Source organism: Antechinus flavipes, chromosome 2 (assembly GCF_016432865.1).
Source record: "Antechinus flavipes isolate AdamAnt ecotype Samford, QLD, Australia chromosome 2, AdamAnt_v2, whole genome shotgun sequence".
NCBI classification, from domain to species: Eukaryota; Metazoa; Chordata; class Mammalia; order Dasyuromorphia; family Dasyuridae; genus Antechinus; species Antechinus flavipes.
In genome coordinates this window covers 543364966-543382449 of record NC_067399.1, presented here as the reverse complement: position 1 = coordinate 543382449, position 17484 = coordinate 543364966, and the positions used below count along the sequence as shown (strand labels likewise).

At 38.8% G+C, this 17484-nt stretch overlaps 1 protein-coding gene and 1 long non-coding RNA gene across 5 annotated transcripts in view; one reads left to right on the top strand and one right to left on the bottom strand.

The window, feature by feature from the left end:
• The window catches only part of LOC127551288 (uncharacterized), a 73546-nt gene extending 61663 nt beyond the window's left edge, over nucleotides 1-11883 (bottom strand). For 2 of the 4 annotated variants that reach the window (XR_007951045.1, XR_007951044.1), the window contains exons 1-2: nucleotides 11786-11883; nucleotides 9070-9201 (exon numbers count right to left, since the gene is read on the bottom strand). This is a non-coding gene — a long non-coding RNA (uncharacterized LOC127551288). Of the gene's footprint in view, nucleotides 1-7772; nucleotides 7923-9069; nucleotides 9222-11785 lie in introns of all 4 variants that reach the window. The other 2 variants (XR_007951047.1, XR_007951046.1) reach the window with 2 other exon arrangements.
• Nucleotides 11392-17484, top strand: part of USP3 (ubiquitin specific peptidase 3) — a 99738-nt gene continuing 93645 nt past the window's right edge. Inside the window, exon 1 of the mRNA XM_051980894.1 lies at nucleotides 11392-11861. Coding sequence (XP_051836854.1) covers nucleotides 11771-11861 — 91 coding nt within the window. The 5' untranslated portion in view covers nucleotides 11392-11770. The remainder of the gene's footprint in view (nucleotides 11862-17484) is intronic.

Below are 17484 nucleotides of genomic sequence, written 5' to 3'. Positions count from 1 at the left end.
GCTTAGAAAGGTTATGTGTGAGAATGTTTCTTCCTCCAAGGTGGGTTCTCTATCCTGTGCTATCCTTTAGATTTTAATTCTATGTGATATTTCCTTTTATTTTCTCCCCCACTTTGGGAAGAGTTAAGGAAGCTATCTAAAGAGCTTATCTGATGATTGGGATAGTCCAAACTGTTTAAACATACTCCTCTGCTAGAGGCTTTCACATGATATCAAGGGGCCCCAGCACACTGAAAAGGATTTCTCTTCTCATTATCCCTATCCAGAAAATCTGGGAACTTCAGTATATATTAACCGGTTTGTTGTTACTAGCTCTGCTTACAAGCCTGTAGTGCACAAAATTCAAGAAGGAAGATGTTTTATCGTATAGGCCAAAGAAATAAATAAAAGTCCTAGCAGGCATCATGGGTACCTGCCCAAGAGCAACTCTTCCTTGGAGATTTTAGTCATTTACAATCCTGCATTAAATAGAGCTTCCAGAAGCCTTTGTATCATTTCACCAGCAACTTCCAGTTAGTGGTAGCCATCATTCCCCTGAGCTCCCTGAATGACCTCTCTGCCAGCTGTGTTGGTCATCTGCCAGCTGACGTTATCCAGCCACGTAGCTCCACTGCATAGCCTCTGCCTGCAGTTTCCCCAGCTCCCAGGTGGTGTGGCTAGCTCTTTATTGGAAAAGTTTGGCTCCTGCCATGAGGCCAGTCTCAGCAGGGCAGAGACGGGTAGTTTACTTTCCCTGTGTTGCCTCCATTCTCAAGCTTCTCCCTTACAGTACGATTCCCATGAACTTCTGGCTTCACATAAAAGTTTCCCTAAGATCTAGAGACAGAAATCTGTTCATCTCATCTACAGACAGATCTTTGTTAATGATACCAAGTAGGGTCAGAATAAATTCAGTCTAGTATTTTCTGTTCTACAACATACAGGTGGTATATTTCTCACCTGTTAACATCTCTTATAGGTTTAAAAGGTTGGCAAAACATTCCAGTTTTCTGCCAAATCTCTCTTGGGCCTCATAAATACCTCTGGGGCAGAGCTTCTGAACATGTGGTCCATGGAACCCCAAGGGACTTGAATGGGGAAAAAAATTACATCTTCATTTCTTTATTTATATTCCCTATCCTCTAAGTGAAGTTTAGTATTTGCTTTATGATGGTTTTGTTGGAATCCTTACAAAGTGTTAAGTCATTAGAGTTGATAGAGACAATAATTATCTAATTTAGCATGGGTCAGTATGATTGATCTGATCCTACAAGGATTTGTTATGAACCAGAAGAAACAAGGTACTAAGTAGAACTGATAAAAACAATGCTTGTGTTCACACCTTTAGAGAGCTCCTATAAGCAATTAGTATTTAAGTACCCATTGGGTTCACAAGTATGGAAGATTCACAAAAGTTAACTTTGCAACTTTGTGAATTCACACCTCCCTTAATCCCTACCTCGGAGGGGAGGAGTCAGTCTTTGGGAGATGATATATAAGAAGCAGACAGAGGCTCAATTGGGAGTTCAGCTGAAAAGATTCAGAGGGGAGTGTCAAGTCAGTTCAGAGCCAGAAGCTCTCTCTCCGAGGCAAGAGAGATTCATTCCATTTTCCACTTTTGTGCTGGCTGGAGGCTGAAGAAAGCAGAGGCAAAAGACAACTGCAAGAGCTCTTGGAACCAAGCAAAAAGATAGGCCTCTTAGAAAAACTAACCGGACTATTTTGGAGGAAGCAATAAAAGATCTGAACTTTTAACACCTGGCTGCATTTGGGATGCAACTAATGAAACTAAGGCTGCCTCCAGAAAACCTCCCCAAGAAACCTGCTCCCAGAGAGAATCATTATTATTTTAAAGAAGAAAAACGCCACAATGGTTTAAATTTTTTTTAAAAAAAAGATTATTCTAAGAAAGAATCCAGAGACTTTACCAGACTGCCAAAGGGCTCCATGACACATAAAAAAATTAAGAATCCCTAATCAATAACCAAATTGACGGTTTTTAATATGCATATAGTCAGGCTTCCTAACAGTCTAAGAATGAGCTTGGGATTGTAAAATGGACCAGTAAAATGTAAAATTTTCTAAATTTTGGTAATGATCAATTAGGCTCCAGGTATAAAGTCATGGTACAGCAAACTAAACATGAAGAACTACAATTTGAAAGAATGGTTTAGAAGTTGGTTCAATATCCAATTCAATTCAATAAACACTTGTTAAAAATTGTGTTACATGAATGCAATGGAATACTATTGTGCTGTAAGAAATGATGAGCAGCAGATTTCAGAAAAACCTAGGAAGACTTTCATGAACTGCTGCTGAGTGAAAAGAACAGAACCAAGAAAACATTGTACACAATAACCAGCAACATTGAGTGATGTTCAGCTGACAGACTTAACTCTTCTCAGTATACAGTGATCTAAGATAATTCCAAAAGACTCTTGGTAGAAAATGCTATTTACACCCAAAGAAGGAACTATGGAATTTGAATGTAGATAGGAGCATGCTATTTTCATTTTGTTGTTATTGTTGTTTAGTTTACCATTTTTTCCCCTTTTGTTCTGATTCTTCTTTCAAAACATGCCTAATGTGAAAATATGTTTAGTATGATTGGATATGTATAACCTCTATCAGATTATTTATTATTTTGGTGAAGAGGAGAGGAGGAAAGAGGGAGAAAAAATTTGGAACTCAAAGTTTTATAAAAGTGAATGTTGAAAATTAGCTTTACATGTTATTGGAAAAAATAAAATACATTAAGTGGGAATGCGGGGTGGAAATAAACATTTGTAAGTTTCCATTATGTACCAAGCACTGTACTAAATGCAAAGGATACAAAAAAGAGACAAGATCTTTGCCCTCAAGGAGCTTACAATCTCATAGAGGAGATATACAAATAAATATATATTATAAAATCTTTATACAGGAAAAATACAAGACAATTAACAGAAATAAGGCACATGAACTAAGAGGAAGTGGGTATGGTCTTCTCCAAAAGGTGGAATTTTAACTGGGACAGGAAGAAAGCTAAAGAGTCAGAACTGATACCATGCCATTTTTAAGTCTGAGTTGTTTTTCTATAGCTTTTCACTTTTATTTAGTACAGGATAAGGACAAAACATGTCCCTATGATTTCATTGGTATAAAGATCTCCCAAATAAGGAAACTCCCTCTATCAATGTAGGACAGTATCTTTTCTGTCACCCATAGCTCTAGAGAATTATCTGAGTACTAAGGGACTGGTCCAAAGTCACATAGCTCAATTGTTTCCAGGTTAGGACTTGAATCCTAGGATATGGGATGACAGGAATGGAATACAGAGAAAGGAAGAATTTGTTAATTCTTGGGTAAAAGTTGCTACTGTGGTAGAAAGGAGGGAGGATGTGGAGGGGGTAAGTGCTACAACTCTGGAGAATCAAATTGGCTAAAGAACCAACATAGCCCAGGAGGCTCCCCAGGTTGAAGTTCTGAAGCATGTACTCCTTTTCTTCACTTTTGTGGCTGCTATGCTATAATCTCTTCTTCTTTTAAATAGTATTTTATTTTTCCAATTACATGTAAAGACAATTTTAAAATTCATTTTTATATAAAATTTTGAGTTCTAAATATTTTCCCTTCCTCTTCCCCACTCTCCATCCTTCTCCTCTCTCTCTATGACAGTACTTAATTTAATATTAATTACATAAGTACAATCATGTAAAACCTATTTCCATATTAGTCATATTGCCATAACTTCTTACTCAAGCTAATGTCTGCTTCTTCAACATACCCTGAACTCCATGGATTTGAGTCATGAGGGAAATTTAGAAAACAGTAAGAGGTAAAAGCCCTGGAAATTTGTAAAGGTTCTCTGGCATAATTCCAATAAGAGGAACCTGAACACTGGCCCACAGCCAGACCTTTCATAGTACTCAGAAAGGAGGGTTATGTTCATATTACAAAATACTTTGCATAATTCTAGGAAGGAGGAGAGCTGGGACTTGAAAGCAATTCTTCTGATTGTTCAATATGGCTTCCTAGAGATGAGGCTTTCTATTCACTGTACCACCATGAACTTCAATAGCTCTCCCAGCCCTATATATATATGCCTATGAACTGGCTAAAGAACCTCTTCAAAGTTAGCAAAGCCATCTCTCTGGAAGCCCCTTATGATAACTGTTTTTGTTATCATGTAACAGTGCCTCTCATAAGTTTCCTGAGCTATTGTTTTTCAGTCAGTAAAAAAGGGAAAAATATTTGTTCTAGCAGCCTGAGGATCAAATGAAATAATTGATGTGGCAGTGCTATGAACCTTAAATAAAAAACAAGACAAAACAAAAAACAATCTACGCTAACCATAATAAGTCAGAAATCATTGTAAAAGCATTGTGAAAACCATCACCACCACCTGATTACTCTAATTAGATTCTGTATTAAAAAGTATGGTCTTGTCAAAGGAAAGAAGAGGGACTGCTCTAAGGGTATTTTCTAATAAATTAGGTCAAGATTTTCAGACATCTAGGAATTCAAAGCAAAACCCCCAAAGTCATTAAGAATCTTTGGATGTAAATATTGACGACCAAAAAATGGGGAATTTGGAGATAAATTCAGTTTCATCTGTTTCCTGTACTAACTGAAAGTAGAGACAACTTAGACTAGATGCCAAGAGACCTGAGGGTGACCACATTATCAGACCACTCTAGGAATGTATATATTTACCAATCTGCTCTGTGATTCCCTTAAATAAACATTTAATAAATGCCTCCTTGTTGTTTCCCCTGCTAGAATGTTAAGTTTCTTTCTAATAAAGATTGTTTTATTTGTTGTCTTTGCATCCCCAGCACCCAGCACAGTGTCTGGCACAAAGTAGATTATTGATTGATTACTTTGTGCCAAGTACTGTGTTAGATGCCAATACTGAATGTTGTTTTTCCCCAGTTGGCTTCTCTGCTGAGAAAAGAGATTTCTTGTCATGAATGATTAAACTGGCTTGCAGCACTAATCAATCTTGCATGAGTCTAGGCTTCTGTGACTCAGTTTCCCCCTAGGCCTGAATAAGATCAAACCCTTCAGGGGTCCTCCAACTACTGCCCACAGGCCAGGTGCTGCAGCTGAGGATGTTTATCCCCCTCACCCAGGGCTATGAAGTTTCTTTATTTAAAGGCCCACAAAACAAAGTTTTTGGTTTTACTGTAGTCGGGCCCTCCAACAGTCTGAGGGACAGTGAACTGGCCCCCTATTTAAAAAGTTTGAGGACCCCTACCTAGATAAGTGGAGCTTTGAGGCTGCACACCTGCAAGCCAAGGAGTGAAAAGAGGAAATAGAAAATTCCTTTTTTATCATTACCCAGCTCTCCACCCTTACCCACTATATGGGCTTACCTCAAATTCTTAAAATGCTTTAGGATAGAAAGCCCACATTTTTTGTTGCTTGTTTAAAATGCATATTCCTTTCCTCTCAACTGGTACAACCCAACCACTAAAACAAACAGACAAAGCCCAACAATCCCTGCCAAGGCCTGTATCTTAGAACCATTCCTCCTCTCCTCCCCCTCCACAGTTTTAAATGATAGTCTATGTGTTCCAAGACGCTTCCCCCAGGCATGATGAGTCAATCATTTCTTGCAAATAGTGTCATTAGACTTAGCTTGAGGTTGACTCCTCACCACCAGAGAGCACTGCGATGTTTGCTAGCAGTTCTCAGGGCCAAAGGGATTTGGCTCAAGAACAACAAACTGAACATTGGATTAAGTGCTGCTGGAGGAACTACGGGATGAAAAAAAAAAAAAAAAAAAAAAAGGATTTCCCAGAGTGCTCTTGCCTGGCCTACCTCTGGTTTTACACATTTGTCTAGCCATTGTTCTAATGGAATTCTTCTTCTAATACAGCCCTATGCCTTTGTTATGACAATGTGTAATCTATTTGTAAAGCTTTTTTTTTTTTTTTTTTTTGGGGGGGAGAGTAAGAGAGGAAAGGCAAGAGAATCTTTTTTCTATCTGCTCATTTGCTTGTTAGAGGAAAAATAGATCAAAACTAGGTATTTATTACTATAAGCCACTGCTCTAGCATTATGAAGATACCAAGATGTGTAAATCTAGTCTCTGACTTCCAGGACTTTATAACCTATTTGGAAAACAAGACACTAAAAGAAAGTGTGCTGGACTTAATAATGAGAGGCTCTGAATTCAAATTCTGGCTCATCTGCTTACTAGAAATGTGATTTAAAGGAGTCCCATCACTTATTGAAATCTCATTTTCCTCATCTACAAAATGAAGAGGATGGACTAGCTTAGTCTTGTAGTCCCTTCTGGTTCCAAATAGATAATTCTTTGAACATAAAAAAGTTAAATAACAATTCAATTGGAGAAATGTCACAAAGCAATATCCATGATTAACTATCAAATGAATGGTATGGAAAGTAACATTCATTCAACATCTTCAACAAATGGCATCCTGATATTGATAAGGTCAGGGTAGCAATTCCTAGTTTGAAATAAACATGTGACAAATTCACAATGGCCATTCTCTTTGGCAAAAGGCAGGCTTTTTTAAGAGAGGAGGTTACAGACAAAATAAGAGATAAAATAGGCACTAGGAATGGCAAATATGAAATAGAGTTGGGAAAGGAATAGGGATATCATCAAGAAAAGGAGTTTGGAAGAACTCATTAAAGGAATATGCCATTAATTGGTAGATGAAATCCATAGAGAAGTTTAGCACAATAAGTAGAATTAGTTAGGAGAAAGATGCCACTAAAGGGAAAGCACTGGGGGGGGGAGAGGGAGGGGGAGAGGAAAGAGAGAGAGAGAGAGAGACAGAGAGAGAAACACCTCATAGTGGACTTAGTCCTGAAAAAGGACTTAGTAAAGATCTTCATCATGAGCAGATCTTTTATAAGGGAAACATAGCCTTGGAGATTTCTCAGTACTAGGGAAGAATTTGGTAGCTCAGACTTGACTCTTCAGTCAAGGAGGAGCCAGATTGAATGACCAGACCCTAGATATGTCTAAAAGATATGCTAATCAATATCTCAACAGCGATTTAAAGATGGATCGAAGTTGGGGGGAAGATAATGGAGGTTGATAAAAAGTTCCATCCTCACAATCACTCTATACAAACAGGATAATGTGTGAATTGGTTATGCCTAATAATAGCCAGATGGGCTTCTACCTGACTGGGAAAGAGAGTTAAGTTCACATTACTCTGGATGAAACATTGTGCTAAATGTTGAAGATTAAAAATAACTATTAAGACACATTTCCTGTTTTTTCATAGAACTGCTACACTTGCAGGAGACTATGTCGATGAACTTATAGCCCATATCATTGTTGAAAGCAGCTCTGGATTCACAAGGACCTGAGGTCAATCTTGGATATTTTTCAATAATTACTACTCTTTATGCCCCGCCCCAGCAGTCATGTGTGGGAACATTTGAGTTTTTGTTCATTTTAGCTCTCCCCTAGGAGTTTTCAATTTATTGTCTACAAGTAAGAAAGGCTACCAAGGCATCCAAACTTAAAGCAATTTTATTACAAGGCATGAGGGAATTGAAAAAAGAGAATGATTACAAGTACTACTTCTTATATGGAGCATCCCATTATTCCCACCACTTCCTCTGTGGTTTGGATCACAGTCCTTTCAAGAGACTCACAACACCAGCAAGGGAAGTTCCAGTAACCCAAGTGCACTCTGGGTGCTCCATTCCTTTAGAGTTCCATTGTCCTCCCTGGGATTTAGGTCATTCTATTGCTTACAGCTTGCCTCAGGCATTTCTGGCCTGGAGTCTTGAGTGGCCTCCAACTGAGGCAGCTGACTCACCTTCCTCATTTCTGCCATCTCCCAGGAAGTTGTTTTGTCCTCCATATATATAGATCATCCTTTCAGAATTCTTGCTTTCTATGTACTTTGGGTCCACAACATTACAGGATAGTGAATCTTTTTGGAGAAGATCTGGATATGGAGCACCAACTTTGAAAAAGCATATTAATAAACTTTCCAGAAAAGAGGTCATATTTGCCTGGACGGAAAGGAGGCTAAAAGAAGGTTTACCATATGAAGACCACTTAAAGGAACTGGAGCTATTTGCCTAGAAAAAACTTTTGGGGAGGTGGAAGAAGGGAAATTATAGTTATGTAAATATCTGAAAGACTCTTGTATGAAAGAATTAGACTTGTTCAGCTTGGTCCCAGAAGGCAAAATGAGTAATTAGAAGTTATAAAGAGGTGAAATACAAGAGTAGAATGGGTTAATTCTGTAAGTAGTGGGTTCCTATTCTTTGGAAATCTTCATGCAAAGACTAGATGAGCCCTTGTTGGAGTACATTGTAAAAATCAAGTATAGGTTAGACTTTGTGTCCTCTGAAGTCCCTTCCAACTCGAAATTCTGTGAATCTGTGTGTGTGTGTGTGTGTGTGTGTGTGTGTGTGTGTGTGTGTGTGTAATATGCAATAGGAATTCAGAGTACATGAAATCACTCTATTAGGGAGCTCAGTTTAGGAATGCTACATTGACAGCAAAGGCTTAATATTGTATTACTTTCTTCCCTTCTCTCTTCTCCCCTATGTACTGGGTCATTCACTTTCTGTCATTATTACCACAGAAGTATGACTTCCTTTATCAAGCTGATAAAATCTGGCAAGTTATTGAGCAGATTTGTCTAATTTTGAGAACCTAAGTAACTTGGGGGAAGGGAGAAAAAAGAGGGGGGCAAGCAGCTATCACAAAACCACAAGAAGGAAGAAACACCACACATTGTGTTCATCAAGATTGGGAGTGAAATAAGGGGACATAAAACATATACTGAAGTGGGGATAGAGTGAAGTCACAACTTAGAGGTCAATAGTAGTCAGGAACAGTGGCCCCAAGGATATTCCCAACTAACTACTATATAGCCCCCTTCTAGTTAATCATTTCCTGTCCTTTCTTCCTCTTCTCCTTTTACCCAAGAGGATTGCAACATCAGTCAGTAAATCAACCAACCCAGTCCCCCACCCTCTCCCTCTTCACCCATTCTGCTCCCTCCCTTCCTCTAACTACACGTGTTAATCTTATTTTCACAATGAGCCATGTCTTTCAGTCAAAAATTATAATAATATATTTTTAAATATATCACTTACCCAAAGTAGCTATTTTTCTGACACTGTCCAAGAAGCCTTCATAGGATTAGTTCCCTGCTTTGACAGCTACTTCCAGAAGATCCAGTCTCGTTGTATATACAATAGTATCCTTGCCAAATTTGACTTCTTGGCCTAGAATTTAAAAACTGCAACTGTGTAGAAAATATACTGGACTTAGAATCAGCATATGCAGCTTTGAATTTCACCATTTTTAACTGGTTTCCATGCCTCAAGTTTCTCTTTTCAATTTGTCCTTTACACAGCAGTCCATGTGGATATTCTTAAAGCTCAGTTCTAATCTTGTCACTCCCCTGTCCACTAAGTTCCATTAGAGGTTTCCACATTGTCTTAGCACTTAAATACAAACTTTTATTGGGCTTTTAAAGCCTTTTCTAATTTTTCTCCAACATACTTTTTCAAACTTATTACTACTTATCACTCTTTTTAGTGCATTCTATTACCTTCTTGTTCTTCATAGAAAGTTCTCTTTCTTTAACTAGACAGTCTTCATGCCTGAACTACATTCCCTCCTTATACATTCCCAATTTCCACCAAATTTGAGCCCCAATGCTATTTCCATGTATCACAGTGCTTGACACATAGTAAATGATTAATAAATGCTTTTTAACTGACCATTTGACCACAACCAAGTCATTTCTCTGAACCTCAGTTTTTTCACTTGGAATTCATGAGTATTCATAGTTGCCTATGAAAATTCTGTGAGGAAAGCATTTTGTAAACCACAGATCCGTGTAAAAGCATCTCCATTATTACTATTGTAACAGAAGCTACAGTCACTGAATTACACTCATTCATAGTCCTCGTAACTGATACTACTCCTTTTCCACCTATCCACATTCTACCACCATCCCTCATGGCCCCAGTCATGCCACTTCTGTGAAATTTATCCTGTATCATAAACTCACATAGTGTTTGTATCTGAAGGACCCATAGACGAAGAAATAAGACCAGAGTGAGTTGTCCAAGATTCTAAAGTATTTAATCTTTTCTGCCATTTTGTTAGCTTAGTCCTTGCTAAAGTTTAAGACATTCAAGGCCAGGCATTTTCTTTTATGTCTCTGTTACCAGACTCTACCACAGATTTCAGTAACTGTTAGCATTTAAAGATAATCTAAAGAGAGTCATTTAAAAGTGTTTTTTTTATTTTTATCCAAGGAGGTAATTGAGTAATAGATTCTGGGATGGACAAACCAACTTCATAACCAAACTGGTAAGTTCAAGTACTTTGGCAAATCTGGTCCAGTTGAGCCAATTGGTGGGTAAGATTCCTGGTCTCTCTTCTCCAATGATGGAGTCCTGAACATTTCTAAATGAAGTGTGCCAGAGGACACCCAGAGTGTGCTTTTTCAGGACCAATGTTCGAGTTCATATTTGCAGAAGGGTGTTTTGTATTGTCAGACTCAAGGATATGTTTTCCAGTGCAGTGATGAGTTATAATGAACAATCATGATATGCATCTCAATATATTTTCAATCGTTACCCATTTTTATGATCTGATGCCCAAATAGTAATATTTCTGAATATGGCCGTGGTTTTACATGTACCATGTTTGGCAGATCATTTGTAAAACAAGGAAGACAGTTTCTAAGTTCTCTTCAAAAGCTGATCTTCATCCAGTCACTAAATTTTTATTTAGTGCTTACTATAAGCTAGGTACTGTGAAAGATGCAAAGAAGGGCAAATGACAGTCTCCACTTTCTGGAGTTCAATGTTAAAAGGGTGAAAACAACAAGAAAACAAATATGTACCGAAAAAGGTACCCACTGGGAGAATAAAGGGCAGAGGCAAGGGACTAGAATTAGCGGGATCGGGAAAGCTTTCTGTAGAAGGTAGGATTTTAGGCTGGACTTAAAATTAGCCCAGGATAGAGAGGAAAGGGCCCGTGAAAATGCCCAGGTGTGTCTTGTTCAAAGAAAAGCAAATGTAGCAGTGCCACTGGCCCACAGAGTCCGAGATGGCACAGGAGGAGTCAGAAGCCTGCAAAGGTAGGAAGAGGACAAGTCACGAAGGGTCTGGAAGATCAAACAGAAGATTTGATATTGGATCCTAATATTGTTATAGCACAATTGTCGAGGGCGCTTGTGTCCGGATTCATTCATTTCCCTTGATGAAGGAATCACTGCAAAGCCAGGACTTCCAGCTTTCTGGGTGAGAGGGAGGAGTCAACGAATTGAGGGGTCACATTGTGCCCAGAGACACTTTTGGTCCTGGTGACCCGAGCTGGGAAAATCGGACACTTCCAAGGCTAACTTTTTTGCAGCTCTCTCTCAGGCCCCTCCCTCCTGCGCTCCGGCGTGCGCTGGGGGCTCACGCCAGGGCAGGGGCGGAGCTGGGTGGGGCGGAGGAGGGCGGGGCCTAGTGGGTGGAGGCCTCCTCGCTGGCCCCGCCGTCCGCCCCCGCCCCCGTGGGAGCGGCTCACAGAACCCGGAGCTCGGAACTTCCCGTCCCCCGGAACGGGCTATCGGAAAGGCGAGCGGTGCGCGTGGGAAAACCCGGCGTCCGGATCGCGCAGTTGTCTTTGACGCGGAGGGCTGTGGGACGCAACCGCCACCGCCTCCAGAGCGCCGGGCGGAGAGGGAACGGAGACCGAACTGCCGCCGCTGCCCCCATCCCCCACCCCCGCCCCCAGTCCTCCAGCTCCCGGAGCCTCCGTTTCCTCCCCTAACCCCCTCCCCCGGCCATGGAGTGCCCTCACCTCAGCTCCAGCGTCTGCATCGTCCCGGACTCGGCCAAGTTCCCCAACGGCTCCCCGTCGTCCTGGTGCTGCAGCGGTGAGTGCCGCCCCGCCGGCCCCGGGCCGTTCACTCTCCCTTCACCCGAGGCCGCGGCTCGGCCGGGCCTGGCCCGCGCGGGGAATAGGGGGAAGTGGGTGCGTGGGTGCGGGGAGCCCGGCCAGGCCCAGGCCAGGGCCGAGCCTCCTTTGTTTCGGCCCGGCCCGGGGACTCGCCTTTGGGGCGCTCCCTCAGACTGGGGAGTCGACTGTCGGGACGTGTACGCGCGCGCGCGTGTGTACATCCAAGACCCCCCCTTCCCTTTGTATCTGGACGCCCCCCTAACCCTGTCCCTTGTTTGCAGAGTTTGCACAAAGCCCTTCCTGGCCCCCCCTTCAAGTCTATCAGGCTCCTCCCGCCCCTCTTTCTCCCCGCACCCCGCTGGAGGACCACACGTGCGCAGCTTCCCGTTGTTGGTCATCCTTTCCTCGGACCCGGGGCAGGAAGAACCACCCTCCTATCCTCCCGGCCCAGTCTTGCTTCGGCCCTTCTGGCTCTAGCCGGAAGAACAGTTACTTGTGGTCCGGCACATGGGATGAGGGTCGCCGGTAACCCCTATCCCCCTCTCCAGGGCCAGGGGGCACCCCCGAGAGCCTTTTTAATAAAGTTCAGGGTGGCGGGATTGGATTCTTTCCCGAGCATGATTCTTGAAGTTTAGATGATAAGTAGGTTGCTTTTGAAAGAGAAAGCATAACTGCTTTTTTCTTTTCTTTTCTTGGAGGACTGGTAAGGTCATATGTATTCTCTCTTTCCGAGGCAGCGGATCTTTATAAACCTTTTGGCTAACCCGAGAAAGAACGCTGTTTCCCTGACTTCTTTAGCACAGGTGTTAGAGTGATGCCAGAGTGTTTGTTTTTAGGCTTTTTAAAATCGTGTAGCTTAAGAATTGGGACCATTTGGGTACACGGTAGTACCTCCTTATTGTCTGTAGTTTGCACCATTGAAGCTGCTCTGATTACTTCCTGGTAGAGGGCACTGGTGATGCCGCTTCAGCCTTTGTGTGTCATCTTCGAGATTATCTGTAGTTGTTTGCATTAAAAAAAATTATTTTTTAAATAAAAACACCAGGTGTTATAGGAAAGTCGTGTGTTCCACACCCACACAAAATAAAGCTTGAATTGTCTCATTTATTTTCTTATTTCAGAATGGAGACAAGATAATAGGGGATGCACAATATCCTTTATGAAGTTGTTTTTTTCTTGTCAAAACACTAGATTTTTGAAATGTTGATCATATTGCCAATATGGGAATTCACACCTAGGAAATAGTAAAATTCCCAATATTAATTACTAGTTGCAATCCAAAGTGATGGAATTTTCACATTGTTACCCCCTTTTTTTCCCAAAAGTAAGTCATGCTAAAAGTTAGGATGAATAATATATTTTAATACATACCTAGGGGAAACTTATGAGAGTGAGCAGATAATGCCACAGTGAGTCAGTTGCATGTCAAACAGATTTCAATTGATTATAGAAAAGAGGTACAGAAAATACATCCTCTTGAGAAATAAAAATCAAAATGAAGTGCTGTATTTAAGTTGTGTGATTTTAGAGAATTTTTCAGTTGAAATATATATATATTTAATTGAAAAATATATATTTTTTTTGTTGAAGCAAGAATAAACTTGTAATATTTGGCAAATATTTAGCAGCAAAGGTAATCTCTAGCCATTAGATAGGATAGCATCTTTATATCTTCCCTCAGGATTTGTTTCCATCTGCTTTAAAGTAAGATGTTGATGATGTTGCTAGTTACTTGGATCTATAAGAACCAACATGGCAAATAATTACTTTAGATTTTTTTTTGAATGTTTCTTAGCCATTGGGCCCCTGGACTTATTACAAAGGTATGAAAATCCATAAAATAAACACATCATCTCTAGACTGAATAGCAGAATTGTAAAAAAAAAAAAATATATATATATATGTTATACTTATATGTATATTCATTTGCAAATGTGTATGTAGTTATGTTTAAAAACAAATTAATTGAAATCATCATAGTTTTTGTCACTGAAAAAAAGTATATAAAAGTGAATATGTATGGGGATCCATGAAATGTTTTGTCCTTGGCAATAGCACCTTTTACTTGATAAGGATGATTCTACTTTATAATAATGAATTGACATTTTATAGTAGCTTCCCATCCAAACACCTTATCTTTTAATTGTTTATGCCTAAAGTGGTGTTATAGCTTGATCTGCTTGTTTTAACAAGATCCTGTTTCAGTGATTAGTAATTATATTAATAATTAAATTCAGTAAACCTTTGAGTCATAGAATCAGGATTCTTAACCATCTCACTGTTTTAGATGGTGCTATCTTAATACATATTTATACATAAGACATCTTGGATTTCTCTGATTTGTAAGTTTTAGGGGTGAGAATAGAGTGTATGGTGACAGATGCTTTGAGGTACCATTGCTGGATAAGTATGCCTTTATTGAAAGAAAAATCCTTTTTTAGAGTGGGAACAATAAGACATAATATTATACCAGAGCCTTACTATTACCCTTAAGTTCATGCAGCAGAACTATCTTATAAAGGAATCTACCTTCCAAAAATATCTTCTTAGAGTTTAAATAGGGCCCAAAACTTTATGTTGAATTTTGCAGAGAGATGGATGCTATAAATAGTAATTATCTTTATGGTGTATACTTCAAAATCAAGGATTATTCCTTTTACCACACTATAAAACACTGTGCTAGACTGTAATTATGTAATTCTTTTCTCTTTATCATTTGAAGGACACTTAATTTTTTTTTTATCAGACTGCTGACCCAGAGAAATGTTTAGGGTTCAGAAACTGGTAGTTCGTATCATTAGTATTTTTATAGAAATTTGCAAAGCTTTTGAAAAGTATAAAACAGGAAAATTGTTAAAACTGAGGAAGATTGTTTATAATATGTGAACTTTAAAATATCCTGACAGGGGTAACTTTAGAATGTTCAAAGATGTGATATAGTACAATTGTGTTTTTTTAATGCTCCTTGATTTGTAGTTTTTGGGGACATTTTTTGATTGGTATAGTCTACATTTTTTTTTAGTGGGTCCAGTGTTGAAAATGGATTTTCTTAAAGAATTCATGTGAAGAAACACTGCCAACTAATCTTTTTTTTTTTTTATAGTAGCAAGAATAAATTTCTTATCAAGAGATCACCTAGAGGAGATCATGAATTATTTTGTATTATATTTGTCCTTTGGATTTTAGTACTTAATCTGTTGAAAAGCATGTGTTTTCCAGTCTTCCAGAAGGCAGGGCAGAATTTTTTCCTTCTTAATTATTCTAAAGGATAAGATTAATCATTTATGCATCGGAGGTGGAATGTTGTCACGGTCTTATTCTAATTTTAAGTCAATCAAATTTATGTTGAAGACTTTAGACTTTGGTTGGAATAATAATACCTTACCTGACGGTGTCTTGGCATTTGTAAGGCATATTGAGAAATCTTCTGATCTGGACAAGGTAGAGGAAGTGACTTGCCCAAGATCCCCCAGGGCAGTAAAGAGTAGTGTAGTAGTCAGAACCTAAGTCTTCTATTCCAAATCTTTCCACTTCAGTATTATTGTCACACTTTTACTAATGAGAAAACTGGGCTTCATAGAAAATAAAAGACTTGTTCAATATCACCTAGCTAGCTGTGACACTGCTTCTAAGTCTTGTTGTTTGGAATCACTGTCTCTGGAACTGACATTATTATCTTGAAAGTAATTTAAAAAAAATTAAATAGTTCACCAATCTTCCCTTCTGAGGTGACACTGCTGATACTATAAAGAGTAAAGTAAATTAGACATGCCAGTGAGCAACAGGCCATCTGTAAAGTTGTTAACACCAGTCAACTCAGCAAATACCTATGTCCAGAGCTAAAAGGTTAGTAGTAATGGGTATAAAAGGAGTCCTTTTTTTATGACATTTGCATGAAATATGTTCTTTTTGAATTTGGTAGTCATATGTTTTATTTTTAATTGGTATACCATTATAGCAGCAGTATGAAGAGGGTTGATGGAGTTAAGCAAAAATGGTAAATGTGAATGGAGACAAGGAAAATTGATTATTTCTAGAGATCTGCTTTATAAAATTTTTAAAAATACTCAAGTATTATCTTTTTAGCTTGATATTAAAACAGTATTTTTATTTTTGTTCATCTTAAATAGCCTCATCAAACTTACCCTCAAAATGCATTTCTTCTTTGAAGAAGACATGGGTATCAAGACAGGTGGTTTAATGGATAGAGCACTGTGCTTGGAATCCAGAAGAGTCTTCTTTGTGAGTGCAAATTTGGCCTAAGACACTTATTAGCACTGTGACTAGCCAGGTGAACCGTGGCAAGTCACTTTGCCCTGTTTGCCTCTATTCTTCACTATAAAAAGAGCTACAGAAGGAAATGGCAAACTACTGCAGTATCTTTGCCAAGAAAACCCCAAATGGTTCACAAGTCAGACATGACTAATCAACTAAACAACAACAATAGGTACCTCGCCTCTATTTCTGTTGCATTAAAAACTCTTGAAAACTGTTTAGGAATTATTCTCTAAATAGTGTTCTAACTTAAACTTAGACTAAGCAGAAAAAATGCCAGAAAGCTAGTAAAAAAAATTTTTTTTAAATCACCAAATACATTTCCTGTGGGTTTGTTTTTTTTAACTTTCCAGAGCAATAATAGTAACTTGCATTTATATAACACAATAAGGTTCACAAATCTTTTTCCTTTCAACATCCTTGTGAGATAAGTGGTGCATGTATTATTAACCCCATTTTATATATCAGGAAAATAATTGGGAAGATTTTTAATTAATTTTTTTAAGGTTATCCAGATGTCCTCCTGTGTCTCTTGCCCTGCCCCTTCCAGAGATCCATCCCTTATAACAAAGATTTATTTTTTTAAAGAAAGAGAACAAAAATAAGCAAAACTAACTAATATTGGAAAAAATCTGACATCATAGGCAATTTTTCATACCTGGGGACAGATAGTTGCCTCTGCAAAGAGGCAAGGAATAGAGGTGTGGGCTTAAAGACATTAAGACCTAATGTCAAATCTGGCTTCAACCATTATTTAGTTATGTAATCCTGGGCAAGTCACTTAACCTCTTCCTCAGTTTTCTTCTACTGTAAAATCGGGATAATAACTCCTACCTGGAAGGATTATTTAAGGACCAAATGAGATGATATTTGTAAAAAGCACTTAACACAGTGTCTGGCTCATGATAAGAACTATCGAGCTTATCCTCTTCCCTATCTTTGCCCAAAGAGGGTATGGAACCTGAGTTTTCTCTCTTTGGGGGACCAAACTTGATCGTAATTGTATCATGCAGTGTTCTTTTTTTGTCGGTGTCTTCAATATTTTTGTGGTTCTTTTTGTTTTGCTTTGATGTTGTAAATTTTCCCATGCTTCTCTCTATTCTTTCTAAAAGCATAGTAATGATCTATTATGTTCATATTCCATGCAATTTATTTAGCCATTCTCACATGAATGAGACTTTAAAAGTTAACAAAATGTCATTTTTCTGCTATTATAAATGTAAGTTATTATAAGGATGTTATAAATGGATCTTGATAAGTAATATTAGAATCATAATATTTGGAGCAGGAAGAAATGTTAAAAATCATCTCCTTTCAAACCCATC